The sequence below is a fragment of the Poecilia mexicana genome, unplaced genomic scaffold (genome assembly GCF_051168715.1).
Source record: "Poecilia mexicana isolate PSO_F unplaced genomic scaffold, ASM5116871v1 scaffold_23, whole genome shotgun sequence".
Classification (NCBI taxonomy): Eukaryota; Metazoa; Chordata; class Actinopteri; order Cyprinodontiformes; family Poeciliidae; genus Poecilia; species Poecilia mexicana.
Genome location: NW_028263392.1, coordinates 19499695 through 19513880, shown reverse-complemented (window position 1 = coordinate 19513880; position 14186 = coordinate 19499695). Strand labels below are relative to the sequence as shown.

Genomic DNA, 14186 nt, shown 5'->3' with positions numbered 1-14186 from the left:
ATTTGCTCAAAATGAAGGAAATTGAGGCTGATTTATCAGTGCACCCCTTAATGATGATGTATACCTGCACGCCCACTCTCTTGGTAGTAGTTCTCAACGGACTTGCTCATGGTGTGGTGGATTACAAACCTGACATCTGGTTTGTCAATGCCCATGCCAAACGCCACCGTGGCAACCACAACCTGAACGCCAATACAGATATTTCAGTAAAATGCTGTGTTATGACTCCCACAATCATATGGATCATTGGACCTCTAAAATATTTAAAGTAGTTCAGCTAATTTATCCCAAAGAAACTGAGTCACTCAATCAACACTAACATTCAAAACACATATCAAAATTATAAAACAAGTATTGGTATGGACATGTAATTAGTAAAACTACAGTGTTTTTGATCAATCAAGTTTATCACCTGGATTTTGTTTGAGGACCATCTGCAGTGAACTTGCGACTTGTCTTCTGGGTCCATATTGGCGTGATAAGGATATGCCAAGATGTCACGTTTTTTGAGTTCAGAAGACACCATCTCAGCATCCTTCTGAGAGAACACATACACAATGCCTGTGGCACATACATCATTGTCACAAAGTGGCTGCTCTCTATGTTAATATCTGAACTGAAAACAAAACCACAGAAGAAATGACTTTAGCTTCAAACCACATTGGTGTGTATTACCTGACTGATTCTTGTATTTGTCTTTAATTAGAGAGGTAATGTCGCTCATTAAAGCATCACTATCTGAGTCTTTATTGCGAACCTAGGAAAAAACAAAGCAAGCAAAGTGAATGCACACTGGGATGTACTCAATTGAATGTATTCTTAATTTATTTATTCAATAACTGACAAGTTTCATTTGGTCTTTGTGATCAAAAGAAGAGGAGGAGAATTCCAAGGAGTCAAAATTAATTTAGGCTTTTTTGACTGATCCTGCACACAAAGGACGTTTATAAATCTCATGCTGTTAAGAAAAAATAGACAAATCTTCAGCTATTTGTCTAATATATTGTTTCATAAAATTTGACTGTGTATTTATATACTTTTTAAAAGGATCAACTTATATTGGCTGAAAATAAAGCAATAGGAAGTGTGGAATTAAAACAGACCACTCATGATGTATTGTTAGGGGTAAATAAATTGTGGGGATTTACTCTTGTAAAGTAAATTAGATCGCTTCTTAAGTACTAAATGAGGGCTTTCATGTATTCCATGCTTTTTTTTCCTTTAAGTTGAGCAGTGCATATGCTAAAGTATTCACACCATTTAAACTTTTTAATTTTTTTTTCACCTCATAACATAAGGTGAAACTCTTCCAGTCTGGCACTTGTCTTTACACGTTACTTCAGACTGTCAGGTTCCATTGTGCCCCATACAAAGAAACAACTCTAGATAAAACGTAAACTTGGAGAACTTCGATCATAATGTTCAGTTGAAAAACAATAAGTAAGAGCTTCATTGATCACTGACAGCCTTAATCCCCCCTCCAGTACTTTCGCAATAATAGAAATTCATTTAAAAATCAACAGATGGTCACATTTTTTCACACTAATGCACAGTTGAGTTCATTGCAAACTTTCTCCAAAAATTTTCCAAAACACTTTGTGCTTGAAGCTATGATGATCTATTGTATACAATCCAAAAAATGTATAGTTAAGTTTGTGGTTGTAATGTAATATGTGTACTCACGTTTATCATGCACTTATCTATAAAGCATATTGTTGAAAAATGTTAGCTGATACAGTCGTCATGGTTACCTCATAAAAGAGATTAGTTCGATTGAAAGAGGCAATGATAGTGACTGGCTGTTCCACACACAGTATCTTCTCACAGTCCTTGAGAACACTACTGGTTGCTGTGGCTGTGAGGCCAAAGAGAGGCACAGACTGAAACTGTCTCTTTAAGATACCCAGGAGTTTATAATCTGTAAAGTAAACAAATAGATATGAGTTATTCAAATTCAAATTCAAAAATACTTTACTGATCCCAAAGGGAAATTAAATGTTGTTGTAATTCATTATAACAAACATTAATTAATTCAGATTCTTCAAAGAGTTATTGTAGATAGTGATGGCTGCTGGCAGGAAATATCTCTTGTAGCGTGTTACAGCAAGTCTGAAGAAGCCTCTGACTGAAGATAGTCTAAAGAAGAGGATGGTCAGGGTGGCTGATGATTTTCTTGGTTTTATGAAGAATCCTTTTTTGCATCATCATCATCATCTCCAGAGGTTCCACAGTCATCCCCAGAACAGAACTAGCCTTCTTTCTCAGGTTGTTAAACCTTTTTAAATCTCTGGCTCTAATGCTGCTGGCCCGACAGATGACAGCAGAAGAGATAATGTTCTCAACAACAGACTTGTAGAAGATCTGCAGCATCTTGCTGCAAACCTTGAAGGATCTTAGCTTCTTCAAGAAGTACAGTCTGCTCTGTCTCTGCTCATAGAGGGCTTCAATGTTTCATCACCAGTCCAAATCAGTTGACAAGGCAAACACTGAGGTATTTATATTGCCCAACCACCTCCACTTCTTTTCTCATGATGGAAATAGGCCCCTGTTCCTCCTAAAATCTACAATTATCTCCTTTGTTTTTTTTGTTTACAGTCAAGATGAGATGATTGTTGACACAAAGTGGTCCACCAGATCAAGCATTCCTTTAGTATTTCTGAACCAGGTGAAGCTAAAACTGTCAATTGTGGAATTTTGGCTAAAATTTACAGGTAAGATTGTTTTATCTTAGATGAAAAATGTATATATTTTTGTAGACTTTTGGCTTAATTATTGCTCGAAATATGTTTTTTATAAGCCAATGGCATTTTTTGTATCTGTATATCCAGTTAATAATTAATTGACAAGTAAGTTAGTTTGCGATTATTTCAATATTTGATTAGTCGTTTCAGTCCTAAATGTAATAAGACATTATATTCATTTATTATGTGAAATAGTTTCACCGAAAACAATATAACAAAATAATAATAATACTTTAATAGTTGGCTAATAAAAACAATTATCACCTGGTCTGAAGTCGTGTCCCCACTGGCTGCAGCAGTGCACCTCATCCACAACTATACGACTCAGCAGCTTGGCATTATAGGCTTTCTCCAGGCGAGACATCAACAGCTTGCTCTTTGCAACCTTCTCTGGAGTTACATACACCATCTTGAAGGGGACTTTCACATCCGTCATTCCAGCCATGACGAGCTTGGAATGCTCCTGCAGTTAAGGGAAAGCCATTTGAAATATGAAGAATCTGCCTGAATTTACTGTTGTTTTATTTTGTATGTGCCTTCCATTTTTGAGGTCAAGAAAGTATGTGCGTCTCATACTGTAGTTAATTCTGTTGTGAAGCCTTCTGTTTAATAAAGATGAGAATTTACATTTTCCCTATAAATTAACAGGTTGCATGCAAATTATTAGTTTGATATTCCTAATCCATCATTACAGCTGAAGAAGCCTGAGAAGTGAAACCTCAAAAAAAAAAAAAAAAAAAAAGAGAGACAAACAGTCCAGGTGCCATTTTAACATTTAGGCAAACTATTAACCATGCACATAACATCGGACAAATTCATGAACAAATTAGTCCAGAAGGAGTTATCCATCCTTCTTGTAATAATAAAAACAAAACTTTTATATCAGTTTTTGTCAGACGCAGAAGTCTGGCATCTGCAAACTCTGTATATTGAAAGGTATGAATGATGGACACAAAAACACTGAGGAAGGAAAGATACAAAGAAGAAATTGAGGAAGAAGCAAAAGCAGTAGGAAAACAAAAAAGATCAACAGAAAGGATGCAGAGAGATAAAAAGAAGGACTGAAAAAACCCCGGATGAATGTCTAAAGCTACTTTGTTGACATAAAGAATGTCAACAAAACAGTCCGACTCCGGTTGGCGAGGAGAGCCTTCCGCGACTGGGCTGGGGCGTGGCTGGACAATGGTCACCTTTCTCCGTTCGCGCACAACATGTTCGTGGAGAATGTGGTGCTAAATGACCTGCAGACGACCTGATTATCAGGTTGGTAGGTAGATAGGTCAGTCAAACTTTATTAACAAACCAGCGTACTGACAATTATCCCAGCATGCACCGCGCTTCTTCTTCTACGGGCGAAAATGAAGTCGGCGGCTGCTTACCGTAGTTGCTAGACCTGTTGTGGCTCAATATTGGTCCATATATAAGGCGCACCGGATTATAAGGCGCACTGTCGGCTTTTGAGGAAATTGAAGGTTTTTAGGTGCGCCTTATAGTGCGGAAAATACGGTAATCTCCTACCAAACACTGCATTCAAGCAGTCTTTTTTTTTCTTTTTCTTTTTTTTTTTTTTTTTATTTCTAATTTTTAACAAAACAATGAGCACCATACATAGATATTCAAGTTATACTTGAGACAATACTTTGGAGAATAAGCATAAACTAATAAATAACAAGACAAGAACCAAAAATAAAACAAGACATACACAAACAAAAATCCAGCAATTAATTTCATAAACACATGGATAAAAAGTAGATAATTCAAAAATAAACAAGCAGAAAATAAAATATAAATTCAACAGAAAACAACTAAAATGGGGCACTTAAAGGGCTTAATGTATTCTGTGCTACTAAAATTGTTATAAAACTTGGATACAGGGTGTATGTCATTACAACTGGTAAGTAAGGGGAGCACCACTCATGGGGTCACATCGAGTGTCAAAGACCTAACATGGTCCAGAAACGGTGACCAGATTCTTGAAAATGTGATTTCAGAGCCTTTGACAGTATGTCTAATTTTTTCCAGTTTCATGAACGAAAGGGCATCTTTTATCCAATGAGAATGTGAGGGTGGGAGAGGATTCTTCCAGTGCATCAGTATGATACGTCTAGCCAGTAGCGTGAGGAAGGCCACAAGGTCAGCATGATGCGGTTCAAGCAGTCTTTTTTAATAACTTTGCATTAGATCAGTACGTCACACACATTCTGCAATCTCATATCACCCCTTACAGTAGTTACCTTACTGCTCGATGCATTCAGCATGACTGCAGGAATACCAACAGACTTCAGGTGCATGATCTGGTCCTCCATCAGAGACACGAGTGGTGTGATAACCAATGTGAAACCTGCAACATAATGACCAACCAGCCATTCATAGCCATACAGGTGAATGAAAAAAGATTCCTAGTGATGTAAACAACAGGGTGTGTTTAACTTCATCATTATTGTTATTATGAATTAATAATAATGTACATTAACCCCTTAACTGTCACTAGGACACTGGTGTCCTCACCAACCCATTGACTTGCATGCTGTTTGCGTTCTCACCAAAACCAGGAGGATAGAGCACATCACCCCAGTTTTAAAGTCCCTACACTGAGTCCCTGATCAGAGAACAGACTTAAAAATACTGTTAGTTTATAAATCACTGAACAGCTAAGCCCCAAAATACATTAAAGATCTGCTGCTGCTGCTGCTGTATCAACCTTCTAGAACCTCTGAGGTCTTCTGGCTCTGGTCTGCTCTGCATCCAGAACCAGATCCAAACATGGAGAAGCAGCATTCAGCTTCTATACACCACAAATATGGAATAAACTTCCAGAAAACAGCAAAACACACAAACCAGAGTGCCCTTAAATCTACCTGATTAGAGTTGCTTTTGAAACATCATAAATGAAACATTAATCAACATTCTGATGTGTAACAATGACACTTGACAAAATGTAATGTTTCAATTGTTGACTGTGTTCCATGACGTTGTATCTTTGTGCATTTGTGATGTAAAACACTTTAAAATGCCTTGTTGCTGAAAGGTGCAATACAAATAAACTCTAATGATTGAAGTATTTTGTGGGTGACAGTTAGGTAGCAACAGATTTGCCTTAAAAGAAAAAAGAAACCTAAAAGTCAGAAAGATCCAGAAGACCACAGATTGTATGCACGTGCGTGTGTGTGCATGTTTGTGTGGGTGTGTGTACCCTTGGAGCAGACTGCAGGCAACTGGAAGCAGAGACTTTTTCCTCTTCCTGTAGGCATGACCAGAAACACATCATTGCCTTCCATGGTTAGGTTGACGGCTCTGAGCTGCAAAGGTCTGAACTTAGAAAGACCAAAGGAGCTTTTCAGATGGTGTTCCACCTCTTTGGACCAGGGGAAATCTATCAAGAAGAGTCAACCAGGACTTATTCCACAACTCCATAATCAAACTGGGATCCAGACATGCACCTCTGTTTAAAAAGCTGCTGGTGAAAACATGGCTGTCCGGTACCTGAGCCATCATAGCTCTGCAGCACCTGCCTGCTCATCGTCCACTTGGGAACTGAGGTCGTAGAGGATGAGGAACCAATGGCGTCGCAGGCCTCCTCCAGCTGCAGCAGCAGAGCGCTCTTGCGAGATGTCAGCTGGGCCTGCTTCTCCAGCAGCTCTGCGACCTGAAGCTCCACCTGCTCCAACTCAGCCTCCACCAAGTCCAACTCTGCCTGCACATCTGCACACAAACACCAACAATTACTATGCATTCATAGCACTCATTGAAACAAATTTAATAATAAAACCATGCGACTGACATAGAAATATAACATTTTATTTGCTACATGGTCTACTTATTATCTGGGGTCTGTTTGTTTGCCACTGTTCAAGTCACATAGTTACTGGAACATTCACACATACTGTCACACATAGGACTGTCATAAATGTTGTTGGACAATGAATTGTCTCACAAGTTATTGTAAAAAAAAACACAATAATTTTGTTGTTTTGAGACCATTTTTAAAGGCATAATAATGCAAGAACACATTCTAAAGATCAATAAACTTTAAATTCTATTGAACATTTAACAGTAGAACTGGAAGACATTATAAATATTGAAAATAAATACACAAAACAACAGAAACAACAAATGAAATGATTTATGAAGTCTTAAAAAAAGAAATAGTTGAAACCAGCGCACCAGACTGAACACTTTTGTCGTCCAATTTTTATGTACAAAGAGAGAAAAGACAAAAACCCTAAATTATGTAAATGTAAATTATTTAGTTTTAAATTATCATGGGATTACTTCATTTATTCCTTACTGTGACAGGCCTAGGCACACGTCACATGTTTCCCTAATATAGTACAGCCCTTCTTATCTTATCTTTGCAATCTGTTCAGAATGTCACTACACAGTTAAAAATGCTGGGTTATTCTCATAACCCAATTTCTGGGTTGAAGCTGTTGGGTCATAGGTTGGGTTAGTTTGGCCAAATATTGGGTCAAAATTCATAACTCAAGAGTTGGGTCAGAAATTTACCGTTAGTCTACAGCTTGAACACTTCTGTTGGGTCAGGGGTTGGGTAGATTTACCCATTGGTTGGGTGAAAGACGAAACTTGAAAGAAGCAACTCCCCTCTTCACAAGCCTCCATTTTCAACAAGACTGAAGGTTCCTTATCGGACTTCTCCTCTACTTTGAAATAAGACATGGTAAGTAAAAAGAAGATAACGTTTCAACGTGAATAGGATTTTATAAATAAACAGAATTTATTTCGAACATGTTTGATATTTATTTTATGGTTATTTAAAATGTTTATTACGGTAGGTTGCTCTGACAAAGACCTTCGGTATTGCTACAAGACGGCTGTTGGGAAAAAAAAGATGAAGGGGAAGGGCACAATTTGCCAAGTAAATTAAATTCAGTTGTTTAATATAACCTCAATCATATTTGTTCGTAATTTAACATAGTACATTTTTTAAAAATCGATTTATTTTTAAAAGAAAATATAACTGACGGTTTGTCCCCTGATTTTCGCAGGTTTAATTCACTAGCAGGGTGCAATACGCGCGCGCATCCTCAGCGGGCTAAGGCGACGTGTTCGAACATCAGCAGTAATGGCGGAGGAGAGCGAGCAGAGCTTTAATAAAGTGGGCATATTATGTTTTTTTGAAAATAAAATAACTTTTACAAAGTTATTAGTCGACAAATTAGTTGTTTAAACCTGAATTATGCGCTCGGTTTATTAACATATAGCTTAATTACAAACATGTTCGGACGTTTTCGGACTTATCCGCTCCCCTTGCAGCCGCTGGCTCGTCTCGCCCGCTCTGTCAGTTGACCGGTTCATCGGGTGCGGCTCGTTAAGCCCAGAGAGAATGACCGTCTCCCTGCCAGGGATGAAAGTAAGGGGGTACGGCAGGGTACTGCGTACCTCTAAAATATTTAGCGGGGGTACGCAGTACCTGCAAGAGAGGGGAGCGGCTGTCTGCTGTAAAAAAATCAACGTGTTCACTGTGCAGCCGTGAGTTCACCCACTAATCAGCCGTGACTGATTAGTTTTTCAAGAACAATCTAAAACAGGACTTAATCAGTGAATAAATCAGTGATTATTGAGAATAGGGACAAAAAGGTCCTATGGATAAAGCACAAAATTTGAATAAAATATACACAAAATATATTTTTTCAAATATCTGACTCAACTAACCTGGGTCATGTGAGCACAACAATGTATATTTTCCTGGTATTTGCTGAATATTTTTTTAATTTAAACATTGTAGTTGGTGGATGATGCCTGTAAAAGCCCTTGTCCAGGAGCAGAACTCAATACATTATAATAGTTTAAAACAATTAAAGAAATACTAAAATTATATATTGTGACAATTAAGTATAAGTAGTCATATAAATAATAGAGATATCAATAAATTGAATTAAAAATCATTTTTATATATTTTCCAACTCCATTGAAATTTGTCCCTAGTTTTTGTCAACACCGTCAGAAATGAAAAGAAATGAAATGACATTATTTGTCATATTTGCATACATAAGGTTGAGAAATAAAAAAATAAAAATAAAAAAAAAAAGGGAAAGGGAAAATTAAAACCCATTTTAACTCAAGAATCACTGAAATAACTTTTTTCCCCATTTCAAATTGTTTCTGAACTGTTCGTGCTTTACTAGAGCAGCGGTGCAATATGTCGATCGCGGAAAGTTTTGAGTTGATCTCTGCATTAGGTGACAAACTGAACGCCGCCAGGACGCTCAGACCAGCACGTTCTCCTCTGGCTCGCTTAAAACGTTCGTAACTTTATTAAAGAACAACAACAAAAATAATCAACAAAAAGTTTTCAACTTAATGACCCAACAACAATAATAATCTCAGTGATTATTGTTTTAACAAGGCGTTTCTTAATCAAACTTTTTTTTTTTTTTTTTTTGCCTCTTATTTAGTGGAAATATTGATGTTCAACCTTTATAGCTCCACTGTTGAAAATGAGAAGCTAACATTCACAAATGACAGTGAAATAAAATCCAGTCCAACATCTGGTTTGAGGTGATTCCTCTGGAACCTGTTGGAGGAAAAATATCCCAATTTCAGAAGAAGAGCTTTTAACTTAACAGAGCTCTGTGGTTCCTCCCATCAGTATGAGAGTCAGGGTGAGGAGGGGCCATGTTAGGAAGATGAACTGGAAGCTGCAGGATCTTCAGAACAAACAGGTCATGATGCTAGGCTACTGATTATCCCTCTGTCTGGACAAAGGATCAATATAACCAGTTTAAAAGCTAAAATGAATGGTTATATGCCAGCCATGGAAAACTGGGATGCACTCCATGCCATGATGTTCAGAATTTAGGTCTCATCTTGGGGTGTCAACATTGCAGCCAGTAGACTGAGGGAAATACAGCTTTATTTTGTAGCAATTCAAGAGCTACCCAGCTTTTATCGCTTCGCAAAAATGTCATCAGCACAGAAATTCCAAAGCACACAAAGAAGCAAAAATTACTCTGAACATTTGAAATTGCTGGCTAATTAAAAATTATTTGCAGTGGAGACAGCTATAAGATTGAATTCAGTCATTCTTAAAGTTTGATTTGTGATTATGTCTTTTCTGATAGATTTTGTAATTTTACATCCAGGATCTTCAGGAGAATTAAGCGAAACCCAAACTCCTTGTTCTCAACAAAGACCTTCTGTATGGCCAAGAACTTGAGTCTGCTTCCTCAAGGTATTGAAGCTCAGAAGAAATGTTCTCTAAAATATTTTTCATGCTTTTTAGTTACTGCAACATTTTAACACTAGCTTATGTTTGATACAGAAGATTATGTAGCCCTGCACCTGCTGCCAGTACTCCTCCCTTCTCCGCCTTACACGTTTGGGAGAAGAGTTTCAGACCCATCAACCTGGAAGTTCAGAAGGTTTCATTGATATCCACCTTGTACTTATTTAAACAATTTGACCATGATTCAGAGATTAATGTTGACTTCAACATTAATCTCTGAATCATGGTCAAATTGTTTAAATAAGTGCATCACATTCAATAGTGAGATTTTGTGCTAAACTAGAATCAGTCAGAAATTAGTTTTTGAGAATGTAGCCCTTTACCTGTAAATTCACTAAAGGCCTGTTTTTGTGTCTTCTCTCTTGTTCTCAACAAAGATCTTTTGTATGGCCAAGAAGAGAAAGGAGCAGCCATCTTCTCAATACCTTAAGGGAGTTTCCTCCCTTAAGGTATTAAAACTCAAGAGATGTTTTCTAAATTGTTTTTAACATTTAACATTTTAACACAAGCTTGTTTGCCAGACAGACAAGATGATGTAGCCCTGCAGCTGCTGCCAGTACTCCTCCCTGTTCCACCTTACACATTTGGGAGAAGAGTTTCAGACCCATCAACCTGGACATTCAGATGGTTTCATTGATATCCAGCCTGTAAGTCAAATTGTTTGCTGTTTAAATAAGTGCATCACTAATGGCCTGTTTTTCTGTCTTCTCTCTCCATCAGGTTGGGACAAACCTGGTGGCGCATCTACAGAATGCGACAACCCGTATGTCCTCATGCAGGGAGACAAGCAAAAATGCTAAAGTGACGTTAAAAATGCTCCTTATTTAATGGCTGAAAGTTTTACTTGTAGTTTGCTTTAAAACAGACTCTACATTAAATGTTTTCTAATGTGTAGTAACAGATACTTCTGGAGTTGTAACCAAATGAGTTGAAGTGATTTAACCATATACTTTTGAAACAACTTACTTATGTTTTGTAACTTTTGTAAATGAAATCTGCTGGCTCTATATATGCATCATGTAGTAATAAAAGAAACTTTAAATTAATATGGTTTTTAATCCTGTTTTTATATAGTGAAATTTTAAATAAATCTTTTTTTTAACCCAACTATAGTGGTATAATAGCCCTTGTGTTGGGTTATGAGTTTCAACCCAATTTTGGGTCAATTTAACCAATTTAACCAAGTCAATTTAACCCAATCTTTGGTTAGTTGCCATGACCCAATGTGCTGGGTCAAACCATCAACCCAACCCAGTTGAATTAAAACAACCCAGCGTTGGGTCGGTCCATATTTGACCCAGAACATCTTTGGGACATCCTCAAGCAGAAGATGGAGGAGCAACAAGTCTTGAATATCTGCCAGCTCTGTGATGTCATCATGGAGGAGTGGAAAAGCATTCCAATGGCAACCTGTGACGCTCTGGTGAAATCCATGCCCAGGACATGGAGTTCACCTGTACATCCTCCAATGTACAGGAGATAAAGAGGATCCCTATCCCTTCTGAAATCCACCTCCTTGGTCTTCACTGAGTCAACTGTGATATCTTGCCGAGCAGTCATACCATCACAATATTTTTGCTACCAACACAACTGTGAGCTGTAATTGTAGCTTGAATCTCTATCTTCAGTTAGGGGTAACTACTATAAATTATAAAGAAACACTCACCTTTAGTTCCAACACCAGAATCCATCTTTCCAGTGGTGTTTTAATCTGAAGATTAAACCACAATCAGATTTCCCATTAGTTAAGCCTGTTTCAGAAGCAACATTTACTTTCATTCTAATTTTGTATAAATGATCTACAGTCAGTTTTTTTTTAAGTTGCATGCTTTCATTTTGTTTTTATTATTCTAGTGTTAGAAGTTATTTGGTCTTTATGAGGTTCTAATATTTAAATATAACCTCAAGAGAAGAAAAACACTCAGCAGTCAATAGCCATGATTGAAATTGAAATTGAGTAAATTGAAAAGCTGTGTGAAGAGAAAAAGTAACAGCAAAGAGCAGCAAAATGATGATCAATTATCTGATCACCATCAGAGACTCTCTATCTCTACTAGACAGAGAGTCCAAGCAGCTGAGTGGTCTGAAGCATACAGGTGCCGTTATAACCATGCAAAGGAGGAAAGACATCATTAACATGGCTTAAGTTTATTTTTGAGAAGTTGCATCTCAATGAGCCATGAACCTGTGTAACTAGATGTCAATCACTTCAAACACTAATAAAACCAACTTTCAAGCATGGTGGGGTGAAGGAGTGATGATTTGCCTGGCAGGCACAAAACCCATGCAGTGAAAGATTAAGTCTTTTGGGGATATAACTCTAACAGCTTTACACATTTAGAGACGATAACTTTTGCAAACTAATTAATGAATGTGTACATGCTGTAGCTTTGACTGTATGACCAAGTCTGTCTTTGGTGAGTGTGTTCAGGGTGCTGTGTCTCCTTTATAGCTTGAGAGAAGCTGTAGATGTTCTTGTCCTTCCTTCATACAAACTAAATCTGTTGAGTTTGTTTGATGCCTTGTGTCTATTTTCATGAATGATCTTTTATTAAATATATCTGTCTATACCTTAAATTTTATCCCTATAGTACTGTCTACCCTGTTCCTTGGATAGACAGTACTACCTGGTCATTATCCATCCATTTTCTATACACCCTTGTCCCTTAGTGGGGTTGGGAGGGTTGCTGGTGCCTATCTCCAGCTAACATTCTGGGCGAGAGGTGGGGTACACCCTGGACAGGTCGCCAGTCTGTCGCAGGGCAAGACAGAGACAGACAGGACAAACAACCATGTACACACACACACACACACACACACACACCTAGGAACAATTTAGAGAAACCAATTAACCTGACAGTCATGTTTTTGGACTGTGAGACGAAGCCAGAGTACCCGGAAAAAACCCACGCAGGCATAAACTCCATGCAGAAAGACCCCAGGCCGGGAATAGAACCCAAAATCTTCTTGCTGCAATGCAACAAACAGCTCTACCAACTGCGCCACTGTGCAGCCCGTACTTGATCATTAATGTTCTTTAAATCACACACAGATGGACACAATTTAGTCATTAGGTGAACAGGATTTTATGTCTACAGAAGCTGAGATGCTACACTTTTCGGATTTTGAACAGTGTATTTTATTTGTATTATACACACATACATTATTTGTATCATGTTAAGTGGAAGTACTTCACATGATACATTATGAGGTTTGTTAGTGTATCACAGTAAATTCCAATAAAATACGTCAAACTCAGTCACCGTGATGTCACAAATATGGAAAAGTTATTCTGTACTTTAGGCAGACACATTTAAATATTTTTACTACCAATAGCATTATGCAAAAAATAAATGTCAAGAAAAACTTATACTTACAGGTTTTAAGCTTTCTCAGCCTTATTTTTGTTCACTTTAGCTCACGAAGAGTGGAAGACCATGAACGTCCAATAACGTAGAACATGTGAAGTCTGTTCCAGTTTCACAGACTGCACATATAACAGAGGACGGTCAAGAAAGGCTCAATTAGAAAAAAAAAAAAACAAGAGTTTAATGATGAGGTGTTGATGATTGATTTCTTCAGAAAATCAAGATACCAACCAAAAGGCCAAATGGTAGCTTTTCTCCTGGTCGAAACTATGTGCTAAGGATTGGCTTAACAACAGCGAAATAACCAGTCAAAAACCGTGGTCCAGACAGGAAAAGCAAAGGGACTAAAAAGGAAAACTATTCCCCGAATCTAGTCCGCTAGGTTAGTCATTATATGAATTGGTTGAACTGGACCTTAGAAAGGTAAGACAATCCCTTCCAAAAATGTCACAGCTTCTTCAACTTGAGCGCTACGACGTGTACCTTTAAAACTAATATATTATAGTTTACATTTAACATATAAAGAGTAAGGTCTGGTCTGAAACAAACACTTTAAATTGTCCCGGCCACATTAGTACTGCCTGTCACACAATTCGCAGGGCATAGAGATCAAGAAACCTTCGTGTGTCGCATTCAAGAAACTTAATTTTATAGCGTGTTCGAATGGAGCCTTTTTGCTCATGTTCTGCATTTATTTATTTATTTATTTATTTATTTATATTTTGCTTTCTGATCTATGCAACAAAGCCGAATACATACGTTTACTTGGTTAATGACAAAAGTATGCATTTAAAGTGACGTTAAAAAAGTTTGGTGTGTTGTAATGTAGCT

At 37.5% G+C, this 14186-nt stretch overlaps 1 protein-coding gene across 3 annotated transcripts in view; it reads right to left on the bottom strand.

Moving 5' to 3' along the window:
- Positions 1-14030, bottom strand: part of recql (RecQ helicase-like) — a 31646-nt gene extending 17616 nt beyond the window's left edge. The window contains exons 1-11 of one of the 3 annotated variants that reach the window (XM_014972766.2): positions 13587-14030; positions 13365-13474; positions 11654-11698; positions 6225-6443; positions 5935-6114; positions 4976-5082; positions 3006-3204; positions 1752-1918; positions 676-757; positions 413-561; positions 65-182 (exon numbers count right to left, since the gene is read on the bottom strand). In XM_014972766.2, coding sequence (XP_014828252.1) covers positions 65-182; positions 413-561; positions 676-757; positions 1752-1918; positions 3006-3204; positions 4976-5082; positions 5935-6114; positions 6225-6443; positions 11654-11678 — 1246 coding nt within the window. In that variant the 5' untranslated portion in view covers positions 11679-11698; positions 13365-13474; positions 13587-14030. Of the gene's footprint in view, positions 1-64; positions 183-412; positions 562-675; positions 758-1751; positions 1919-3005; positions 3205-4975; positions 5083-5934; positions 6115-6224; positions 6444-11653; positions 11699-13364 lie in introns of all 3 variants that reach the window. The other 2 variants (XM_014972767.2, XM_088003523.1) reach the window with 2 other exon arrangements.
- Between the last annotated feature and the right edge of the window lie 156 nt (positions 14031-14186).